The 24964-nt window shown below is 37.8% G+C and overlaps 2 protein-coding genes across 7 annotated transcripts in view; both read right to left on the bottom strand.

The window, feature by feature from the left end:
* Positions 1-19304, bottom strand: part of maptb (microtubule-associated protein tau b) — a 41070-nt gene extending 21766 nt beyond the window's left edge. For 3 of the 6 annotated variants that reach the window (XM_065277752.2, XM_065277757.2, XM_065277754.2), the window contains exons 1-4: positions 19091-19303; positions 18197-18303; positions 2657-2815; positions 1380-1478 (exon numbers count right to left, since the gene is read on the bottom strand). In XM_065277752.2, coding sequence (XP_065133824.2) covers positions 1380-1478; positions 2657-2798 — 241 coding nt within the window. In that variant the 5' untranslated portion in view covers positions 2799-2815; positions 18197-18303; positions 19091-19303. Of the gene's footprint in view, positions 1-1379; positions 1479-2656; positions 2816-16898; positions 17031-18196; positions 18333-19090 lie in introns of those variants that run through there. The other 3 variants (XM_065277756.2, XM_073813884.1, XM_065277753.2) reach the window with 3 other exon arrangements.
* A 1260-nt stretch (positions 19305-20564) lies between these two features.
* myl4 (myosin, light chain 4, alkali; atrial, embryonic) lies at positions 20565-24964 on the bottom strand. Its single transcript, XM_065277761.2, has 6 exons — positions 24781-24964; positions 23928-23955; positions 23691-23840; positions 23421-23594; positions 23219-23296; positions 20565-21320 (listed from the first exon to the last, which is right to left on the bottom strand). Exons 1-6 carry the CDS (start codon positions 24913-24915, stop codon positions 21292-21294), a joined length of 594 nt encoding a protein of 197 aa, XP_065133833.1. The 5' UTR covers positions 24916-24964; the 3' UTR covers positions 20565-21291.

Genomic DNA, 24964 nt, shown 5'->3' with positions numbered 1-24964 from the left:
GTTCATAAGAAAATGACTTATCTTTAAAGTGAATTAAATCCCATTAAACCTGTGGACTCTTTTGCTGGTCAGCAACATGTTCTCTTACATGAAATATTCAGCTAATGGTAGTCTAATCCATTTACATCATTTGAACTTCATAGTAGATACAGAATACTACTCTAATGCATTTGTCTTGACTGCTAGTTCACTGACATCATCAATGGGTTAATGGACTTTAGAGGCAAGTGATAAATGAGCCTTGTCTTAAAGTCCATTTACTCAGACCTTGAAGTTTGGTTAATCACATCCTACGTAATAAAAAAAAGACCTTATTGTTTTTCCTAGCCACATGGATCAGGTCAGCACCTACAGTTTTAGAACATGAGATCAGTAATGTCTGTTTAAAATAATCTGAGCATCTCAGTTGACACTAAGATTAATTTAGAATGGAGGCATGTGACATCCCAAATTATTTCTGGGTCACGGCACCAGATAGGTGTACTTATATCTTAGCCATAAACGTACCAAATATATGTTCTGGGTATCACACTTTAGTCAAACTGTTGCTATGATCTGAACTTGCATTACTTTCTAATGCAAAAGGAAGGATTGAGTAGATCTTCTTAATTGCTCTGATGAATTCAGGGCTTTTACTGGCCTTTAAACCTTTACAGAGGAAGTTGTTATGCATCTTACAGCCTTGAAAACATGCAATTAGCTTTCAGTTTTTTCAGCACTTTTAGAGCAGTAACAAGTTTCCAAAAAGCAAGGTCATTCATGAAAGGTTTTAGGTGTACTGCTAGTCTAAAAAAATCAATTTCCATTTTGTCTACAGTCACTTTTGTCATGTGTAATAAGAACTGCTTTTTGGAAACTGACTGCAATTGATTGCTTTTCAATAGCAAGGCAAACATTTTTATGGTTGCTGGACTCCAAAAACTTATCAGAGAATTTTTTTTATGCAACTTTTTTATAAGCATTAAAAACAAGAAGGCCCTCTGTTACAACCAAAACATAACAAAAGGAAAGCAGCGGGTATGGGTGATAAATGGCTAAAAAAAGGGCAAGACTCAAAAAATTGCTTCTACCATTTTTCCACTGTCAAAGAAGAAATATGAGAGGCTGGTCATAAAATGTGATCATAAAAATTCTCTATGAATGGCCTGAATGCATTCCAAATAGTATTTTTGCTATTACATCCACATATTATCTGAATAATATATATATAGTAGAAAAAAGTGAACCAAAGCTGAAGCCCAATTGAATCAGTAGCATAATGGGAAGCCATGGGGTAAAGGGAGCCGCATCATGAAGCTAAGCAATGGGTACAGTGCAGTGCAGCAAAACGGCAATATTGTAAGCTATTGAAGCACTGTTGTATTTTAGAGTGGTCATACCCAGTGGTACATCTCTATCAAGGGATGTAGACCTTGGTTCCGTTTCTTCCAAAACAGGCTTTTGGTCAGTCAGTTCAGATGTTGGTTCATGTGTCTCCTCTATGAAAGAGTGGTCAACTTTTAAAAGAGAACTGGAGGAGGTTCAAATAGCAAACAATGGAAAAGAGGATTGAAAGAGAAGTCTGTTTTCACAAAAGGGTTAAAGTACTGATGTCATCTGCTCACTCCCATGTTGTTTCAAATCTGTACAACAGTCTTCAGTGAAACATAAGAGATATGTTTTTGGGGATTTTTGACAATGCTTTTTATTTTTCAATGCAATTCGAATGCATGGTGACCACAACCACAGCTAGGTTTCATGCACCTTTCCTTTTTCTTGATCAAGGGTCACAAGCATTCTTATAGCCAATGACATTTATGTACTCTGTCTATCAGTATGCTGTAAGATAAGAGCTAAAATTATTTTAGTGGCATTATTTAAACAGCTGACAACGAATTTCATAGAAATCTAATGAATTTGTCACTTTTGAGATTCTGCTTCACTGAGTACCGCCAGCACAGTTGAACTATTTCTGCTTTCAATTTTAGGTTTCTGGTTGATAAGAAGGCTTTGACCGTGCTCTGTGAAGAAGCCTGGGGCTTGCTGAAAGGTTGTCTGCTGTGCCAGAACAATCCACAATGGATAAGTTGGATAACCCTATTGTTATTAACTATGACATTATACCGATTTCCAAATCTAAACGTCATACATCTATCATATACCTGCTCTTTACTGCCAAAACTACTATAAGGATACAAAGCAACCATGACACTTCTTGTAGAAGCTTTTTGTAAGAAACTTAGTTTTCTAATTTAAAAAAAATCTCATAATTTAAACCAAGTGTCAAGTGTAATGGTTGTCTATCTAATAGATTAAATGGATTTTAATGTTATCCACCACATTGTAATGGCATTCACCACCATCTCTAAAGGTGCGACTTACCCTTAAATGGTAATTAAGAGCAATCGTCCACTTATATTCCCTCAAATAAATTCCACTAGACATTCTGCATTGACCTTAATGAATAAAAACCTTTACAGACATCTGAAACTGACACATCGTTAAAGGATGCCATTATCAGCGTATATGTCAGTTTTTTAGTATAAGACATTAGCAAGAAATACTTGAGAAATGCACATCCAAGTTCACCACACCCATCTTACTATTTTGTGGAAAGTCAATTTTTTCCTTACTGTATGTTAAAAGAACCTGTTCCTATGACGATACAGTAACTGACCTTTCACTGGGCCGTCCCCATATGCTGCCATTCCGTTCTTCAAGTCCTGCTGATGGCCGTCATTGATGGACAAATTGGCTACATCAGGAGAGTGCTGTGAGTCACCCACCTGTCCAGAATTCATGTGGTCCTGATGGTCCATATTGAAATGATTTCAGTCTGTAGAGTCAAAACAAAAAAATGCTTAAAGGGGACATATAATGAAAATCTGACTTTTTTCATGTTTAAGTGCTATAATTGGATCCCCAGTGCTTCTATCAACCTAGAAAATGTGAAAAAGATCAACCCAGTAACTTAATTTTGGTAAACCATTTTCTGTAAGCATGTGGAAAAATTGGCTCCCCTTGTGATGTCAGAAGGGGATAATACCGCCCCTTAAGCTGCACTATGCAACCACGGCACTGCCATTTAGTGCAGAGATCAGCTCATTTGCATTTAAATGGACACACCCAAAAATGGCACATTTTTGCTCACACCTACAAAGTGGCAATTTTAACATGCTATAATAAATTATCTATATGGTTATTTTGAGCTACAACTTCACATTCATACTCTAGGGACACCAAAGATTTTTTTACATCTTAAAAAGTCTTGTGAAATGTCCGCTTTAAAAATATACATCATAAGTTTTGTGGGGCAGATACAGTATGTTACATGGATAAAAACAATTATATCTTAGCATTAGAAATACTTATGTGACTAAAGAGCTTACACATACTGGTGGATTAGCCATTTCTGAAACATAAAAATGATCATTTTGGTCATCACCAATACTGTTGGTTTAGGGCAGCTGTGGTGGTGGTCTAATACATTTGTTAAGCATTGTGTATGTGTGTACAGTATAAAGATGTGTGTATGAGTGTTAAACCACAGAAACTGTGCATGCATGCATTTCTGAGAGTAATTTAGCCTCTTTATGAAGAGTTCAGATGCAAATTGATATTAACCGAATGCTCAAATACTTTCTCTTCAAATCCGCTTAATCGGGCCATTCAGAAATACCAGTTTGTTGGCAGTATCAGTTTAGACTTAGGAGCAGCAGTTAATGGTTGTGAAGAATTTTCTTACATCAGGAACTGGATTATTTAGTATATAATGTCATTATATGATTCATGACATTTCCTTTTCATAGTGCACACCCAGAGAAAAGTGTATCCTGTTCTCTTGGTAACGATCATTGATGTGCTTTACTTGCATGTGTCTGTCCAAATGTTTGCTTCCTGTTCCTGTTTTTACTGAGAGTGTGGTTTTCCTGGTTAATTTTAGTAGTTCCTCGTAATAGAGTGTGCACTGATATACACTCCCAGAAGAGCTAATACTAAATCCTGCAGCGTCAAACTAGGTTAGCTAGTTCAACCTAATCTCACAGGAGAATGTACCTATTTTTTGTGGTAGTAATTTTGTGTGAATTCATACAATGGGAATAGTACAAAAAATCATGAATTAAACCCCACAAACTTACCCCAATGTCACTGGGGCGAAAGCAAACTACTAAAACATACAAATGACATGGTACAGATAACTATAAATTAGCCACCTAATTTCAGGTAGGAATGTACTGTTATAGATTGTGTTGGCTAGTTCACATGCAACTGTGTTACATCCCAAAAACCTTTCCATTGATGACCTATGTGAATGCAATGGGACACCTAAATGTTATGCCTGTGGTGTGACTGACTGTGCAGATCTGCATAGCAAGTTCAACTGAATGTGGAGGTTATAAAAAAACCTAGTCGTTTTAGGCGAGAAATGCTGTGCAGCTGAAAATAGGGGAAAGGTGCATTGATGGGTTTGCATTGGCCAATTACATCATCCTCAAAGTCAAGACTCCAACATAAAGATATCTTCGTCATATTATTAATTTAAATTGCATTTTATTTACCTTTTAACATGTTCAACACAGTCAATCGATGGGGAATAAAAGTCAAGTGATTAAACAGATCTTAGTTCCGCAATGCAACACTCCAAAGTATTCATAGTTTTTGTGTATCATTGATGTTGTTAAAAAGGTATTTGTCTGAAGTGGAGTTAGACAACACGCCCATATGTTATGCAATCATTACAAAATGGATTAATGGTAGATCGAAAGTGTTTACAGTCCCAAAAGAGCTTTTCATGAGAGTCTGCTGTGCTCAGCTGTATCCGAACTAGAAAACGTTAGGGATGCTTAACGATTAATCGCGATTAATCTATAGCAGAATAAAAGTTTTTGTTTACATGATATATGTGTGTGAACTGTACATCATAAATTTGTATAAATAAATGCAGACACATGCATGTACATATTTAAGAAATAAATTATATATAAATACCTAATATATAAAAAAAAATTCTTAAAATGATACATGCATGTGTGCATATTTATATATACATAATTATTATACACAGTTCCCACACATAAATGATATAAACAAAAACTTTTATTTTGCTATAGATTAATCGCGATTAATCGTTAAGCCTCCTCAGACAAAGTAAAAAACAAACCGATGTGAAGTACAGTATATAGCGGGGCCCTGAGCAGTGACCCACAGGAATGAATGCAGAGGGCATTGCCCTTCATGTTTGGTATGGTGGCTTGTGCAAAACCATAAGGTTAGCTGAAACTCCACATGTACAGGACAGGACCCATCAACCTGAACCCAAAATGGCCTTTAAAGCTTTATTCTATACAATTTTTTCCTTGGGACCAGAAAGACGCAAATTTACTAGGAATTGAGTAGGTGGAGCATTATTCTCAAAATTCCCCAGGGGCATCGTCTTTCTTCTTAATAAACTCTGAAAAGCCATGTTTCCCTGAAGCAAAACCGGTGCAAATTTAAGCCCTATTCCCTCAGGGCCCTCATCCATTATTCAGAGTGAGCTGTGATATCTGTAAACAGTATTTAGAAACCATCTGCACCCACAGTCAGCCCAGAAATAAATAAGCAGCGGCAAACCTTACTGCATCGTTTAAGGATTGAACATATTTGTCAGAAAATACACAAAAAATAAAAACCAGAATAACAGGTCCTGGTTAGGCAGTGATTTGACTGCAAAAAAGTGGCCTGTATACTGGAATAGAGCCAAGATTATTAAAGGGGTCATATAATGAGTTTTTTTAAAGGAGTAAAATAAGTATTTGGTGTCCCCAGAATGCGTATGTGAAGTTTTAGCTTAAAATACCCCACAGATCATTTATTATAGCATCTTAAAATTGCCACTTTGTAGGCCTGAGCAAAAATGTGACGTTTTTGGGTGTGTCCTTTAAAATGCAAATGAGTGGATGAAATGCAAACACTGATCGCAATTATAGTGGTGTATTGCAATTGAAATTCAATTGTGCTGTCAATTATTACTTTTTTCTCTCTTTTTCTCTCTGCACTAAATGGCTGTGCCGTGGTTGGATAGTGCAGATTAATGGGCGGTATTATTGTAATTGGCCTTGCTACCTTCCTCACAAAACAGGTGAAATCTGAATGACCTAATTTTTCACATGCTTGCACAGAATGGCTTACCCAAACAAAGTTACTGGGTTGATCTTTTCCACATTTTCTAGGTTAAAAGAAGCACTGGGGACCCAATTAAAACACTTAAACATGGAAAAGTCAGATTTTCATGCTATGACCCATTTAAGCCAAATGTATTTTCTTTAAAACAAAGTATTCATAAAAAATATTTGTGTATATGTTGACTTAAGTGCAGGTTTTTGAAAGAAAAATTAGTTGTTTTCTCTTTCTGTTTCTCTGTACAGGAGCAGATCCTCACCCTGTGCTTCAGTTCTGCTTCCTCTGTCTGGGATTCAGATTTACAACCGAACTCATTCACAGCACTTGACCTGAATAATCACTACTAACCAGTGCAAGGAGAACGTCGCTGTCACTTTAAGAGCTGTCTGCCTTTCTGGATTTTTCTTTCCTCGCTCCTTTTTGTGGTAAGGGCAAAGGACAGAGTAAAAAGGGCTGAGCTGGAATGAAAATGATAAGGATTTTTTAAAAGACAATGACATGGGGTCTAGCTGAAAGAGGCAGGGCCCTGATCGGACAGTCGTAGGGGTGAGATAAAGAAGTGTAATGTGAGTTGGCCAGCATCCAGGGACGGACTACTCTCATCTCATTAATATTCAGCACACGTAATTGCAGAAAGCAGGAAGAGAATAAGAGAGCAGAAAAGAGGAGGGAGGAAGCATGGGGTGTTCGTGTGCAAGACACTAATGCTAAGAAACAGCTCAACATTCTGTCCTATCAGGCCACATGGGTATTTAAAAAAACTGGGACATTTCCCTTCGTTTACACGCAAGCGGAGAATTCGCCTCTGAATCCGATTCTTTCTAAAAACTCTGGCCAGAGTGGAGATTTGGAAAATCTTCGGTTACACGGTTGCATGTAAACTGAGACAAACTGATGTTTTGCCAGCCAACGTCACAGAGCTCGCACCTATGCCAAAAGTGCGAAATTGTTCAACAAAAAGGAACAGGAAGTGATTTGTTGCTCTTTTCGGGATTCTGATTGGCTTACGTGGGCTTGAGCGTCTAGTTACACCGCCACCTAGAGGTTTGGCATGCTCTTGATGGCAAAAATACACGGGTACTTGTCAATTTACACTTTTCTGAAAACTGACATGTGTGCACGAAATTATTTTTAAAACCGGAGATGTAAAATAAATACAAACACAGGCATTTATATTTTTTATTTTTACGATACCGGTCAAAAGTTCAGGCTCACTTACTGATTCTTTATTATTTTTTCCTCATTTTAAAATAATAATACATTTATCTATAAAAAAACACAAATGTAACTTTAGGATTTATGTTACAACTAACAAAACTATTCAGCAGATCGAGTGGATGGCCATTTTGTCAGGATAAGAGCCATGCTCTACCCTTTCAATCTTACAGTAAACAATGTGCGGAGGATGGTAAGTGCTGAAGAGATGTATTGAGGAAGACAATACAGAGAGGTACAGAAAGAAGAGAGAATGTGTGAGGGTTTTCACCAAGCTGAAAGAACAAGAGAGAGTGGGCGAAAGGAGAGAAACAATAAGGACATAACAAGAAATCAGAGCAAGGAAATAAGAGATGGAGAGAAGAGGTCGAGGAGGAGAAAACTTTAGGCTAAAGACAAGGGAGTGATAGACACACACGCGCACAGCCTGCAACTGTATTTTACAGCAGCAAGCGGGCGTCACATCCAGAGGACGAGGCATTGTGGGTAATTTCACTGCTTTCAGCTCTGTCCTCTCTTATCAGATCATCTTATTTTGCCAGAGCGTGTTAAATGATTTCACACAATGGCAGATCTGAATAAAAAGCTTCTTGAGGGTCACATGTTGCCCACCAACAAACTATATCTATGGCACTATCCCAAATTCTGCCTTAAGCCCTTTCAGTCCTCTTTAGAGCTTACAGTTTGGTGATGTAATCTCACACAGACTGTAGTCCACTTTAGAGTCGCATCAAAGCGTGTTCGACATAAAGCCGTCTGCGGGAACCCAACGCTATCTCATTATTTGAACATATTTTGCGAGGTGGCTAATTTAGATTCATTCGTACGACCACATTTTTAAATTTTTTGTATGATTTCTTTTTGCCCCTGTGATGTTGGGGGCGAGGTTAGTGGTGAAGTTTCATTATGGTTTCTTGGACATCAAGTGTGCCATTTGGGACATGCAGGACCTAAACAGTAAAAATGTAATATAGCGGTCAGTATATCTAAATGATACAGAGGACAGTTTAGAAGATGATATAATATTGAGAGATTCAGTGATGTGTGTCAAACGTCATGCTGTGTAACCTGTCAGTGGTCATGGTGTGATGATGATCGACCATTTTTCCGCTAAACTGCCCTGAGTGACTTCTGCTCATTCAGATGGAAAAATGACCATCTGGTAAAATCTCAGCTTCTTGCACCCCGGTTATCAAAAGGTAGATTTGTGAGTGGCTTGACATGATGATCTGTAATCCTATGTAATCATCATTGTGATGAAAATGCCCATGAGATTGAATCATCATGCCTGAGCTAATGAAAGTGTATTCAAATGCAACATTTAAAGCCTTCACAATAGATGCTAACCCGGGAGTTAGCAGGATGCTGGTACCCTTTTGGTTTATCGCAAAAATAATCTCTGTGTTTAACATAAGTTAAAGAAATTTGAATGTTTTGTCCAACAAGTTCATCTTTACATATTAATACAAATGTTATGAATTTTGAAGTGTAAATGCGTTTACTAGAAATATATAAAGCTCATTTTGACTTTTAGAATTCATAAAATTTGTGAAGATTAAATTGTTGGACAAAACATGTAAGTATCATAAAGTTTTGCTAAACACAGAGCTTTTTTGAAACAATCCAAAAGTTTATGGGGAAAATTAATGTTTTTTTTTTTTTTGAGAGGGAACCAGTATCCTGCTAACTATCGGGTTTTCCTACAAAATACGTCATCCCTGCAACACTCCAATAAATTGCTTTAAAAAATGAAGAAGAATTGTACAACTGGTGTCAAAAGATAGCCCATTGATCTTATGTGAGAAATTATTTGACAAGTGATCCCAAGTACTAATTGAAAAACATCAAAATATGTGATCCTGTCTGTGAAAGCCCAGCTAAAGTCATTTTTTGTGACCGACTGTATTCTATAGGGATGCACCGAAATTAAAATTATTGGCCGAAACCGAAAAAGAGGAAACCAAGGCCGAAACCAAAAGAAATTATGCCACCAATGCCACTGAAAGAAATTATACCAATTATAAGTACCATTGCATTTATGGCTATCACTGTCTACTAACTTTACTAGGGGTGTGACAGATCACAAAACTCATGGTTCACATTACAGTTTTTGAGGCAAATAAAGAAATTACAAACATTTATAAAAAAGAACAAAGTTGCACATTAACTCTTTCACCGCCAGCTTTTTTTTTACAAAAGTTGCCAGCCAGCGCCAGCGTTTTTCATGATTTTCACCAAAGTTTAATGCCTTCAAGAAAATGTTCTTCTTTAAATAAATAAACATACAATATACCAAATGAAAGAACAGACCCTCTGCTTTCAAACAAAAAAAACCCGTTTCATCCTACCTTTAGTGGTTCTTTTGTAATCAGCTTTTGATTATGGGTAGGTTTCTGCAAAAACACCAAATTTTGAGCAAAAAGCAGAGATAATTCCATTTTTGTGACGGACTTTTCATAGAGATCCCATTCAGAGCGATCTTTAAAACAGACACGGACATGCAGCAGCATGCCATAGGGCAATACTTCCGGGTTTAAAAAGTTGCGAAAGGGCGCCACCTGGTGGATAATAGCGGTATTGCATAAAGACGGAAAATCTCGTCATTGGCGGGGAAGCGTTTTTTCTTAATTGACGAGATATCTCGTCAATGGCGGGGAAAGAGTTAAGTAAGGTCTGAAAATAGCATTAGGTACAGAAATTGAAATAAATCAATCATAACACTGTCTTTATTGTATAAATTAAATATGATTATTATTTTTTTTTTAGAGCTACAGAAGTGATTTTCTCTTTGTCTTGGGTTGTTTGATTAACATAAATGACACAGACATAAGTAGGTTAATTGAGGTTACTGTCTCTTTAAGAACAAATAAGCAAAGACCGGTTACACTTAAGACATAAACAAATGTTTTTATTAGAAAAAGAATACTGTGAGATCATTTTGTTTTAATGTGCCCTGTCAATAACAGAAACATTTTATGTTCGCTTGCTTTTTAAAACGCGTCTCTCCGTGTATTCACTACTGAGTGCACTTAAACCCGCGCGTATACACAGATGGAGGGCGAATTCCAAGTCGTTCCGCATAAAAACATTACATTGTTTTTCATTGCTCTATAGCCAAATGTATTTTAGTGAACTACAGTTTGAGACACAGTAGCGCAACTCTCTCTAAAGTTTACACATCAAGACTTCTGATCTTTAAAGGGCATAGGGTTGATCACGTCTGACTGGAGCTGAACCAGACACATTCAGCCACATGTGCGTCTGTGCGTAAAGAAAGCTGCTTACTTTAGCGCCTTTTTGTGGTTAAATTGTTTAAAATCACTTGAATGTTAACATTTGCAAGCCTTTGAAACAGGTGCATATGATACACTGTCACTTTCCCTACTGATTCACGACCTCGGGAGTCAGGGAACGAATTGACATGTTGCTTCAGACAAGCATGTGCAGGTCGCGGTTTCTGTTTGCTTCATCACAACATTTCGGCTGTATTGTTTCTATGGTGAAAGTCTTTCGGCCGAAAATGGCCCAAATCGGTGTCCAAATATTTTGGTGCATCCCTAGTTTTCTATATAAAATCATCCAACATATTATGAAAAACATTCTGCAAAATCTAAAAGATCAATGATTGAAACCCAACTTTGATGCTCCTAATCTCAAAATTGGATTACGAGACTGGATTTCACAGACAGGGTCATATATTATCTTTGTCTGTTTCTGTATTTAGGTTATCTCAGCAAGGGCATAAAATGAGGCAAATCTCCTGCTGGCCAACAAGATAACAGCAATGCATGAAGAGAAGGCAGACGTCAACAGAAACCAGCTGATACAAAAAGAGAAATCAATGGAGCAGTCATCATGAATACAAAATGAGCCAAGAAACAAAAGGTCGGTTTAAAAGCCCACAGTGCTCCCAAAGACATAAATGGCCCCAACAGTCCATCCAATAACACATCCTTCCTTCTTTATAGTTATTGTTCCACATCCATTTTACCACCAGTTCACTATGTTGGTGCCAGGGAAAGTATAATTGATTAAATACAAAAAGCACACACATCCCAAACCATATACAGTACAATCATGTTTGTGGCTTTACAATGTATTATTGTCATCGTGCAGTCCATTTACCTTTGGTCTGTGGCTTCTCTATCATCCAAGCCACTAATACTTGGCCCACAATTCACAAACAAATTATCCTAACCATAAAATAGAAGCTGTTTGAAAACGATGCAGAAAATGTCAAATGTCGTTATTTCAAGGCCACGCTGAACAATTTCATTGTCTCGGTCTGACAATCAGGATATATAAAGGTCAAAAGTGGTCTTCCATCATGCCTATACACTAAAGTGGATGTTATATTCGGGCTAACAGACCGGAGGCAAGTTCACTAGGGTTGTCTAGAAAAAGTCACAACCCTGGTTCACTACCCACTGACCGTTTCTGGGCAGTCATTCCCCTGTAACTAAAATACTGGCTTGTTTAATATCTCTCCAACTTTAACAGCCAGGAGAGATTCTCATATCATAACTGCTATCACATTAAATCAACCAAAATGTCCTCTGGAGCTCAATCCTAGTTTCTCAGTTAATTTATGAGTCACTTTTAGAGATTTCCAGACAGACCAATTACATAAGTGCCCTGCTTGACGGGTTCGTGAGATCGTTCTCGAATTAGTCCGCAACAATGCAGCAGGATATCAAAAACCAGCACCAGTCCTCCATGAGGGTTGACTTCCTATGGCTACCCTTTGTGAAATCTATCAACTGATTGACAATTTGTCATCACGTACAGCGAGTTTTTTATTGGAATTATTATGTGTGTGCGCTAGGGTTGTTGACAGGGATGACAACTCCTGTAGCTACCCTGTCCGCACACAGTTGGGTGCCTCTGATTCTGACCTAGTTTTGTCTATCCCAGCTAGCAGTGCAGCTTACAGCAAGATCCCCCCCCTCTGTCTTTCTCTCTTTATCGCAGTTTCACCACTGGCGCAACAAGATCAGGGCTGATGGCTGCATGTCAACTGCAACGTTCATAGCATGTGATGTCTAATCAGGTTGACTAATACTAGCAAAACCAACAATCCTAACATACACATAAATCCAGAGGTTAAAGACGCATTTATCCAAAGCAACCCCCCCCCCACGTTTTTACAGGACGTAAACACATGTTTGAGCTGTCTCGGCTGAAAATAACTTGAAGTGACAGATCTTAAAATATGCCACTGCCATTCATCTGTCTCAAGATTCACACCAGTAACGTCTCATCTAAGGCATGTTTATAAAAAAACTGCTTCATTTAAGTAAGGTCTAGTCCTGGCTTTAGCTAAGGTAGTCTGTGTAACCATGCAGGCCATAGTGAATTTATGCCTCATTTTTTTGTCAGTATGTGTGTTTCCCTTGGATTTGAACCCATGAACTTTTGTGCTGCTATCACAATGCTCTACTAATTGAACTACAGGAACATACTATTACTACTAACCTTAAGCCTCACATTGAGGTTTACAAACTATCTAACCATATAGGAACTGTAATCCAACCAATCAGAGCAAAGAGGTCTCTCGCTTTCTCTCTCTAGATGGATGGATGGATATTTGTCCCTCACCTCCATCCTGTGACAGTTTAGTTGCAGCATCCCTCCTCCACCCCATCTCCTCACTCTTTGCTGGTACATCTATCCCAGTTTACTCTTTCCCTGCCATTGACGATTTATCTAAGAGAAAAAGCTTTTCTGCCATTGAGTTTTTACAGCAATCCATGTTTCCACTATTATCCACTAGATGGCGCTCTTATCCACCCTTTTAAAACACTAAAGCATTTATGGATCCAAATGCTGTAAAAACTCTGTGTATGTTTTGATCATCGCTCTGAATATAATCTCTAACAAAAGTCCTTTAAATGCACAAACATTTTTGTTAAAAATTTGGCATTTTTGAAGAAAGCTACCCATATTTGAGAGGTGATTAAAAGAGAACAAATAAAGATAGGATGAAACTTTTTGTTTGTTTGTTTTAAAGCAGATGGTCTGCTCTTTCATTTTATATATTGTATGTTTATATATTTAAAAAAAAAAATCTGGAAGGCATTAAACTTTTGTGAAAACCATAAAAAAATGCGCTGGCTGGCAATTTATTTTTTTTAAACGCTGGCGAGAAAGATTTGGGGGGGTACTCTGGGTTCAGGCTAATATTCAGAGCTCGGAGCCCTCCCCTTGAACAGCATGCCAAATATGCTTTATCTCATTACCCTATGAATTACATGTTAACGCAAACGTGTGAAAAAACTAAATATGTTTGTCAGTTTATGTTAGTTCTGCAAAAGCTAATTTCTTTGCCGTTATTATTGGTTTGATATTTTGTTAAATACCTTTTATGGCGACTTTATGTAACTAAAAGAAATATGAAAAATTTATTTAGAAAGAAAGCAGTGGCGATTTGCCTAGATCTAGAGGTCTTTACACGGGTCTACTTAGATCCGAAAACCCGAGGTCCGACCCCAGAACAGATCGGGTTCGGGTCTCAACGTTTTACGTGTGCCTCGGACACGGGTCGGGTATAATAATAGCAGCATCGGGTCTCGGGTAATTTAAAATGAATATGTTTTTAATCTTGCGTGTGTGCGTCTAGTCCATTTCTAACTAGGGATCGACCAATATGGATTTTCCAGTGCAGATGCCGGTTTTTGTTTAATCAGCCTTAGCCGATGACCGATACAGGCTGCGATTTTCTTGAGCCTATATTTGGAGCCGATACTGCTTTTGCTCACTCAATTTAAATCGTAACATTCGGCATCATCGTGTCATTTTTATAAGTCTCAATTTTATAAAAGTATATTTATTTAACTTATATATATTTAATAAATAGTAAAAACAGGTAAGGGTGCTATGGAACCATGAACTGTACTCTCCACAATGACGAGGAACTATCAGCATTGATTTCTAGCACTTTACTACTACAAATATATATAGGGGTGGTTTCCCGGACAGGAATTATCTTAAACTAGGACTAGAGCTTAATTTAATTAGGAAAGATAACTAGTTTTAACAAACATGCCTTACTAAAAACATTACTTGTGTCCAATTTGAGGCAAAACACAGAGCACTGATATATTTTAAAATATGTTAAAAAGAGATGTTACTTTGGACAGTTCTTACATTTATTTTAGTCTAGGACTAGTCTAATCCCTGTCCGGGAAACCACGCCATAGAGATGAGAAATAAAAACCAGCTATGATCAGCTGTTAGGCTGAGCTTTCGATGTTATCATGGAAAGATTGGTTGTTTTTAGTCACATGACCTGCAATCGCTTGCGGCTTCCAGCACTCTGTCTGTAATAATAAAAAAATGGCGAACACGGCAGCCACGTATCCGCCGATGCCGCTACACATAAAACTTGCAAATATCGGCCCGATATGTCTATCACTATTTCTAACCCCTCCTCTGTTTGACGAGCGCTTGTGACATTGTGTGGCTGGCGGTAGGTTATTTTTCATTGAGACACACCTGTCAATTAATTTTAAATGTACATTTTAGCGGTTACCTTGGTTCGTTGTCAGATAACAAATAAATGCAGCAGCGGGTTAAATTGGTTGCGAGGCCACCAGGGTTTCTTTCTGCCTCACTGGTGCATGCAAGGCTGCAGACTGCACACACGTCCGTGCCGTTTACATTCGAATCCAGTCGGGTAAAAAAAAATTGCCACTGGAACGGTTGGACTCGTGTCTAATTTTCTTGGGTTTGTCTCGGGTTCGGGTAAAAAGTGATCCAGGTCATTTCGGGTTAGGTACATTTCTCTGGATCCGAGAAGACTCATCCTAGATCACTTGCTCAACCAGGATGTACTTGATGAAAAGACACAACCTTCCCATCTGCCATGCTGCTTGTAAACCTGCAGCCCTGGACTTGCCCACATTCCCAGTACGGGACATCACACCTTGCTGGACCAAACCTAAACATTAAATTAACTGACTGGCACGACACCATCTCTGTGTTTGTGTGTTGATGTGAACACTTGCAGACTTCAACTGTCATGCTGCCAAATGAAATTGCTGCTGATAAGACCGTGATCTGCTCAGCATATGAAAATTTTCAGTCCCTTTCAAAGCACCGGTGGCATTTACATAAATGTGCTGTACAGATGCTGGAGTGATGGGAAAAATGTCAGTCTAATGATATACATGTTGCGTAGTCTGCCGTGGATATAGATAAAAATGAGACACAAACTGGTATTTAAAAACTCATCTTATTTTGAGATTCGGAGTGTCCAAGTTTCTTTCCCATGGTCTTATCATATATCCCAAAAATGGATTTCACAGACTGTGTTACATATATATGACATCAACTAGTTTGTGCTGTAGCGTCTAAGGTCCGTGTGTGCGGAAGATTTTTGTGATCTCCGGCCGTCGCACACAGGAAGTTAGTCATCTGTTGCCATGGTGCGTTAGTGAGTTAAACTGTAGCTCGCGCTGCATGATATCTGGCCTACCAGACCAGAAAGACATTCACTCACTGTCTTTGTCTTCAAGTAGCACAAAGATTTTAAATCTGGTTGGTTGTATCTTGTAAAAGCTCCAGTAATGGCAGATGCATATAAGCCTGGATGTTTCTGAGATCTGATTTGGCCATAATGGCTGTATTCTGGCACCTTTGATTGTATCAAAGTGGACCTTTAATGCCATCCTTCTTTATGTGGAACTCATTGAGTAAGTATACAGTCAAAAACATAAGATACATTGCATACTCTGATATTTGTCACACCATAGTTTGTTTGATTTCTTTTCAGTCAAGATTAAAAACTCCTTGGCAATATTGATGAAAAGCCTCCACATGCTTTATAATGGACTAAACTGAACTTGGGAAATCGGACGACCACCATTTTGTCCATACTTACTTTCACTATGAAGAGTAATGCTTTCCAACCATCTGCTTGCCAACAAACACACTTCATTGGATGGTTGGTAAAGTTAAATTACCAAATGTTTCATGGATCTAATTGCAATAAGTAATTGAATTATGACTGGCATAACTTCACAGCAAGATATCCGGCTGTGGGGGATAAATTAGATTTTACACCCTCTTATAAAATAAGGTTCCATGTGCTGTATGGTTCCATAAAGAACCTTTAACATCCACAGAACATCTCTGATTCATGAAAGGGTTTTTTTGTAGTAGAAATTTATTTTTTAGGTTATAAAAAGGTAAAGAAGACCTGGTTCTTTTCACTGAGGTGTCTAAGGTAAAAAAAAATACATTGATCATCTATGTAGACCAAATGCCGACGTTCTTAATTGAACTTCTAATCCCAACACTAGAAAAATGATCACCGCTAGGAATCATGCTGAAATAACAACCCAAATGCAATTTCGTCATCTTTTATGTATACGAATTCGACAGTATAGTTTGGCTAAAGCAGGCAAGCATGCTGAGACAGAGATGGGCGTGGGGGGAGGAAGTGAAACATGCACGCGCGTCGCTATTACCATCCATTTCAGATGTTACAGTCAATATTATCGCATTCGTAATATGTATTTTCAAAAATATTAAATACTTACAAACAAAGCGAACAATAGGATGGCTTGGATGATGAGTGTGCTCGAGCGCAACAGCCGTGATGGAGAGAGAGAGAAAGACGGGGAGGGCGGGGGAGCAAGGTGTGTCCGGTTGCCTTGAAAAATGCAGAATTAAGTCTATTTAAGAATTGGTCTATCCTTATGCAGACAGTATCAAGGATACACGAACCGCGAGGTTTATGATTGGATTGCGTTTTATGCAATATAGGGGAAAAATTTAATCGATTTATGCAATTAATGTTGAGGTTTTACATAATTTTCTCTTTTGCAATAATGTGTTTTGTATACGCTAATGTTAGAAAATACAAAAGGCATCATCGACCCATGAACTAGCCTCATGTTAAATCAGCATAACTGCAGAGTCGTCTCGTAGACAAAGCGCCATGTGATGTTGAATGTCAGCTATTACAGCGTCGACATGTGCTTTATACATTCAAACCCTTTATTATTCATTTCACTATAAACAGCGTTTAAACGCATTGTTCAGGAATCGGGATACATCATGCAAATCCTGTGTAGGCGCGTGTCGCCGAAGGATCCACGCGCAGCATCAGCACCATTTTCAACAGAGCACACTGTAAAAATCGCGTTAGACCGAAGGGCAAAGCCATCTTGCGGATCAGCGACGCGTCGAGCAGGTTTATACACAGATAAAGCAAGCAAAAGCAGCACAAAGCCTCAGATTATCGATTTATCACTTGCTATGGCCACAAAACAGCCCACTGAAAACACCTGCGCCGTTCCCTCATGCTTTTATCGACACCGGTATAAAGCACATTACGCAGCCTTGAGCCTTCATTACAATTCTTCTAGGTTTTTCCACACCGGCACAGCAGCGCGAGCGCATGAAACGCTGCACACGGCTTTTCTCGTGCATGCTGCCTAGAGATTTGAAGAGTGTATTCAACCCCCGATAAAAAATAATCATCACACCGTTAAATGTGTGCATTAAAGAGTCTATTGTGCATTGAAACGCTGACGAAAAGTACTGTTGCAGAAACATACCACTATTTATATGCACCTTTTAATCGATGTAATATGAAATTGCATTTTAATCTATTTATTTATTTATTTTCTTTATTTCTTTCCTTTTCAGCAAATCCATAAAGGCCTGCCTGCCCATTATATCCAAGTCACACACCCATCATCGGATTTACAACATCATAAAACCAAGCACGCGCTTTGCAGTTGCGCCTGGTAAAACGGTGCCTTCCAGCGTATTACGTTATTAAAGATGAATCAAACCGAAATATAATATTTTGTAAACCGGTTTCACTTACCTTTGTGGCACACTGAGTTATTGTCTGTCCAACTGCAGCAGTCAGCCAGTGAGCAGACCCTGACAGAGCGCGCACTTCCCTCAGTGTCCTGCTGACGGTGGAGGGCGCTAAAGAGCAAGAGGAATGAACCAGAAACCTACAGAATACAGGACTGAACTACTGACAACCAGGTGATTTTTAGGATGCACGCACATGCAACGACTCAACTGATGCAAAATACCTGTGCATCACTGATGTATGTTAAGCCATAGTAAACTGTATAGAATACTACAACTTAAGATTTTGTGACTATAAGTGTGGTCAAAAGAAAAGCACTTTCATATCCACTTAAAACTGTGCAGAGATATCAAAATTAGTATGAATGCAAAGTCGCTTTGCATCAAACCATCTGCAAAATGTTGTAAATGTCTATTTGTTATTTGGTTTCTTACCTTAGTGCCTAAAGGATGCAAATAGACAAGCATATATACAAACATACCAAATACAGAAACACAGTATTTGCATAGGTATAAATATCATAGCAACTCAAGTTTAACCACAGATAACCCTAACCACAGATGCTTGCTGAATCACTGAACACTTGAATGATGCTTGATAAAAGTAGACCGCAAGTAATCTGCATCTAAAGATGATGCAAATCTATTCTAAAAGCAATACTAATAAGGTTTTGTATGCATCTGGTAGATTCAGTTTCATTCAAGCCCCATATGGATTTGCTTAGGGTTTCAACCCATGGTTGGATCAAATATGGGAAATTCTATAGGTTAACTTTAACCGAGCAATTGTCATGGTTTGTCATATTTGACCCAACCATAGGTTTAAAAAAAAGAAACAGCATGCACACAGCCACAGCATCTGTCCCCAAAATTCAACCATGTTCCCCAGGGTACATACCAAGCCAACTCCTTCACCTGGATACCTTTGCATTAACAATTAGTCCTTGAGATTCTTTACTCCGTTTTTACCTCCACAAATTAGAAGATAAATTCTTCTCCTTCACTTTGCTATACAATAACAGTACTTTAAAATCCAGTCAGTGTAAAATGGTGATGCTGTTATTTGGTGTTGTCCACATTCGTGTGCTCTTCAGATGTGGGATGTGCTCTTTTTCACTCCGAAACCCAACAGAGTTCTTCAGTGAGGTTGGGCTTGGTAGGGAGTTGCTTAGCAACCAGCCTGCTTGTGAATGAGCAGGCATTTTTTTAGGTTGGGTTTATGTGTTTGTTGGAAAGACACAGAAAGTTAAAAGGTCAGTGTGTGTTGCATTGACACGTATGTCTGTGATTCATTAAATCTCTTTTTGTATAAACCTGTCAACCTTTAAAGTTTCAGATTGTGTTCCCAACAATAGGAGTATACTGGGTTCTTTTGTGGATGCATATTCTCTTCTGACCTTTAGATGGCGCCATACTCTCACCAATGTAAGTACTTGCCTGATTTGCCTCGGATACTGTAGGCCAGTGTTTCCCAACCCTGTTCCTGGAGGCACACCAACATTACACATTTTCAACTCTTCCTATTCAAACACGCCTGAATCAGCTCATTATTAGAGATTCCAAGATGAGAAATAATGGGGTCAGATGTGGGAGATATCGCAAACTTGCACTGTTGGTGTGCTTCCAAGAAAAGGGTTGGGAGGCTTAAATAGATTTTTTTCAGTATAAATCCTAATATAACATATTGCATATGTAAAGATTATTTTATGTTCCAAGACTTTCACATTAACACTTATTGTATGAAACACATATTTAAGATATTTATTGCAAACAAGTGAGACATTACATTTGCTTCATCATATATCCCGGTGGTATGTAAATTATTCACAGGGCTTTATTGACCAAGACATCTGCTGTCTCATACTGTATGAGAACAGTGATGCGCATTTAGTTTGGATTAAAATACTGACAATAGCAAATATAATATGCTACACATACAGCAAATAGAAATGTGTGGAATCAAATAGCATCACTTTTATCTAAATAATACACAATTTGTTGGCAACAGGAACATATATATTTACATCCTACTTAAATTATTTATTTATTTAACAAATAATTAACTTAATAAGCTATGCAAACTTTCAGTAAAAATGGTACAAAAGCTGTCAATTGGACGGCACCATTTAAAAAGGACCATTTAGATACAGATACTGAGTAGTATGCATGCACTCTTTGTACCATATTGTATGCACTCTTACTATGTACATAAAAGGTGTACTTTTTTGATAAAGTACTGCCGCAGTACAGATGTAGTTTGCATTTCCCATGCATTCTGTATAGAGTATGTAAATCACTTGTAAGACTCAAAGGGTTTTTTTCTTTGTCCAGCTTTTGCTTTAATCTGTTTTTTTAAAGATGTCTGCACATTCAAATATGTCTAAGGTGAATCTTTATTTAAAGTAAATGTGCTGAGACAATCAGAGCAGAGATACGTTTATATTATATTTTTTTAATATTCATATAAAATGTTTAAACATTTAAACTTTGACACAACATCTTTGATGCGATTTTATGTAAAAACAACTGTAATGTTACAAGCAGTTTCAGCAATAAACAAACAAATGTAATTAATTTGCAACATGTAATGTTTACTCCTTTAACAGAAAGCTAGTTCATGGGCATTAATGTAAAGTGTTGTTGTTCTGAGGGATTGTTGATAACTGCAGAGGTCCGTCACATTATAGGATAAGAGAGAAAACTGCGCACTTTAAATGGCTGGGTTATTTTTGACCCATAATGGATAAATATTGAACAGAACACACCGCTGTGTTAAAATTGACCCAATGCCAACTATTGGGTTATTGTAACAACAACAACCCAACATTGTGTTATTTTTAACCCAGCATGGTGTCATTTTTAACCCAGCATGTGTTCTGTCCAATATTTATGGGTCAAAAATAACCCAGCCATTTTTAGAGTGTGGGATATGACATTTTAAATCTAAATTAGAAAGCTCAATATCATTCATTATAATGTTAACATAATGTGAAGTATTTACTACAGATATTTATTGTTGGTGTACTATAATTGCATAAAAACATTAGTATTACATTAATAATTCAAGTCATTCTTAATAATTCCCCTAACATCTTTCGTTTATCCAGCCATGATGTGTTTTACAAAAGCTGTGGAGAAAAAGAATATGGATAATGAATTGTCTATTCACTTTTAAGCAAAGAACATAACATTAATTGTTTTGATATGCACAAAATATGTCATTCTAAAATGTGTATATATAGATAGTAATATAATTAATGTTATATAGCAAGAGTTCAGATGCAAAACCGACTTTGCGTTTGACACATTTTCTTGTAAATGAGCATTTTTATCAAACTGATGTTTAGGTTTAGTAATTTCACTTTAATGAATAAAAGTTATTAGTTATTAATTGAAATGCCTTATTTGTACACTTTTTAGCCTTTTCATTGGTATTTAACAAATGTGGCTGTCTTTTGCTTCAAAACCATCTTAAAGGAAAACACCACCGTTTTTCAATATTTTACTATGTTATTACCTCAACTTAGATAAATTTATACATACCTATTTTTTTCAATGCGTGCACTTAATCTTTGTTCAGCATGTCGTGAATGTGTAGCATTTAGCCTAGCCTCATTCATTCCTTAGGATCCAACAGGGAAGAATTTAGAAGCCACCAAACCCTTCCATGTTTTCCCTATTTAAAGACTGTTACATGAGTAAGTGTGGTGGCACAAAACAAAACACTGCGATTTTTTTTAAGTGGATCAAAATCAGAACTATATTGTATGGTGTGCCGAGGTCCGAGTGCTGCGAACTAAGTGCTCTTCTGCCATACAATATACTTCTCATTTTTTATCTGCTTAAAAAATCGCCACGCTTTATTTTGTGTCACCATACTTACTCGTGTAACTACTCATGTAATAAATAGGGAAAACATGGAAGTGTTTGGTGGCTTCTAAATTCATCCCTGTTTGGATTCAAAGGAATGAACGGGGCTAGGCTAAATGCTAACACATTCATGACGCACAGCACAAAGATGAAGTGCACACATTGAAAAAAGTATTAAAGGTCACGTTCTTTCTGATCCCATTTTTTAAACCCTAGTAGTTAGCGTGTAATGTTGCTGTTAGAGAATAAATAATACCTGTAAAATTATAAAGCTCAAAGTTCACAGCCAGACGATATACGAATTTGCCTTTCAAAGCCTACAGCGAACGGCTGGTTTGGAGTACAGCCCTCTACTTCCTGCTTTAATGATGTCACTAGAACAATGTTTTAATTAAACTCCGCCCACAGGAATATGTCAGTCCCCAGCTAAACTAACAGCAAGCTAAGCTGCTATCGAATCACAACACACCAAACAAACTACACAATCAAAACTCGTTACTATTTCTGAAAGAGGGATTTCATAGAACAATGAAGACATCAGCTAAAACAGCGGTATACAGATAATTAAATTGTGTGAAAAATACCGCGTTTTTTTACACGTGAAACATGAACATGTGTTATATCGCGCACTGTAAACGCAATCAAAGCTTCAAAAACACAGAAAGAACGGGACCTTATTTTTTTTGTCTAAGTTGAGGTAAGAACATAGTTAAATATTGAAAAACGGTGGTGTTTCCATTAAGTTCAGGCATGCCTTTTGGCAAAAGCTTCTTCACCGTCCTTTCTGAACAAAGGTAAAAGGCTCAAATATTTAGTTAATATCCTACCATATTCAGTAAATCTTCTTCAACCAGGTTAAATACTCTCAACAGTTGAAATTCAACATATGCTGGATCACATACTGTAATACAGGCCGAGAGCATTCTGTCAATATCATCTCATTTTTGACAGCAGCTTTTGCATCTGAGCTCTTCATATATTCCATGTATCATCATATTGCATAATTTTACTGTGCACTATAACAATAATATAATATAAGAATACATAATTTACTACATAATACTTCTTTCTGCCCACATGTTTACAGTCATCTACAAGCTAATCTGTGATCTGTTTAAGGCAGATTGTGGCCTCTTGGTTTGTAAACTGATCAAACCTTCATAGTTGATGCAGCCGTTTCCATCTTCCTGTCCTGCCATCAGTTGCTCTACCTCGGCTTCGGTCATCTTCTCACCTGCAGCCAAAAGACATGAGGGACTTTCTGTTGACCTTAATCTCAAGGTAGATATTTATGAATCAAACTCGACTTATTTTAGGTCCAAATCTGTTTATTTCATATAGCTGTGTTTTGTATTTACCCAAAGTTGCAAGCACGTGGCGCAGTTCAGCCCCCATTACGGTGCCATTGCCCTCCTTGTCAAACACTCGCAGCCCCTCAACAAAATCCTCAAACGTGCCCTGATTTTTAGACTTGGACACGTGTTGGAACATTGGCAGGAATGTCTCAAAATCGATCAGTTTGGTGTTCATTTCTAGAGCGAGATTGAACATCAATAATACAAGCATAACTGTACTGTACTTTGTGGTTAATAATGCATTGCTGTACTGTGCTATAACATTTATCTCACCCTCAGCTTTTGGTTTGCCCAGTACTCTAATGACTTCTGCATTGGTGGGGTTCTGACCCAGCGCCCTCATGACATCACCGCACTGAGCGTAAGTAATCTTCATTTCCCCAGCAAGCGTTCTGTCGAACAGCATGAATGCCTCTTTAAACTCTGTGAGGATGAATCAAACATCATTACAAGAGAGGAGTGATTATGTATTTCAATGTGGGACTGTTTAATATCAAAGCAGTTGGTTACCTTCGATCTGTTCAGCTGTAAACTCAATCTGAAAAAAGCAACAACAGAAGTGTGTATATTATACTTTTTTTGCAAAATGTAAACAATGACTAATCACAATGGAAATACTAAAAGATCATTCAGTCTGAGCTGGCCAGGCATTTGCCAACTGCTCACTATCCACTCTCAGATGTCTCTGGAGGAACTATCTGAAGGTCATTGGACAAAGATGTGACCCCTGCTTATTATGGAGACTAAGAATAACAGACGCCTGTTAGAAGACCAAGGGGGAATTACAGTGAAACTTCATCCTTACCGTTCCTCGGAGACAATAAGCAGCTCAGACAACAGAACAGGAATGTTAAGCTTTAAAATGGGACCTCATGGCCGGATAGCTGGATGCCTATATGGAGGCACTTTAATGCCGCTCTCATTAAGCCTCCATCATCCTAACCCCAACTCTGGCCATCAGGTTAATTAAATTTGTAAAAGTGGTCTTGGATCAATATGAATATGTCTGCGCAGAGATGTTCAGCTGAGAAGGGACTTTTAAAACCGAAGTTTGTGTGTGTGAAACCTTTTTAAGGCCAAATGTTATTGACTTTAGTACTGTAAAAGGTAAACAGGCGATATTATTCGGGACTCAGCGTACTTTATAGTTATAGAAAAATAAGGTTAGTTTATTATTTTGAAATTTTCGTTTTAAATGTAATAAAGTTACAAAAAAGGCAATGATGTAATAAACCATCCATCTTTTTGAATTATCAGTCAAACTACAATGCAGGAAGATTTTACTCTAGCAGGAGCTAAAAACAACTTAACCTTTGTGCATCCAAAGAATGAACACTTAACACGAATCTATACGAAAACTTACCGTAATGCTTTTCGGGTCAAACTCTGGCACTTTGGGTTTCTCCGGCTCGGGTGGAGGTGCTGGCTTAGGCGCCTCTTTTTTTGCTTCCGGCTTTTTTGCTTCCGGCTTTTTTGCTTCTACCTTTTTTGGAGCCATTCTACCGCAGCGATGAAGACGCGTGTCAGATAAGAGACAGGAATGAGTA

Source organism: Paramisgurnus dabryanus, chromosome 3, assembly GCF_030506205.2.
Source record: "Paramisgurnus dabryanus chromosome 3, PD_genome_1.1, whole genome shotgun sequence".
In the NCBI taxonomy this organism is placed as follows: Eukaryota; Metazoa; Chordata; class Actinopteri; order Cypriniformes; family Cobitidae; genus Paramisgurnus; species Paramisgurnus dabryanus.
The sequence above is the reverse complement of the archived record's forward strand: the minus strand, read 5'-3'. Positions and strand labels throughout refer to the sequence as shown.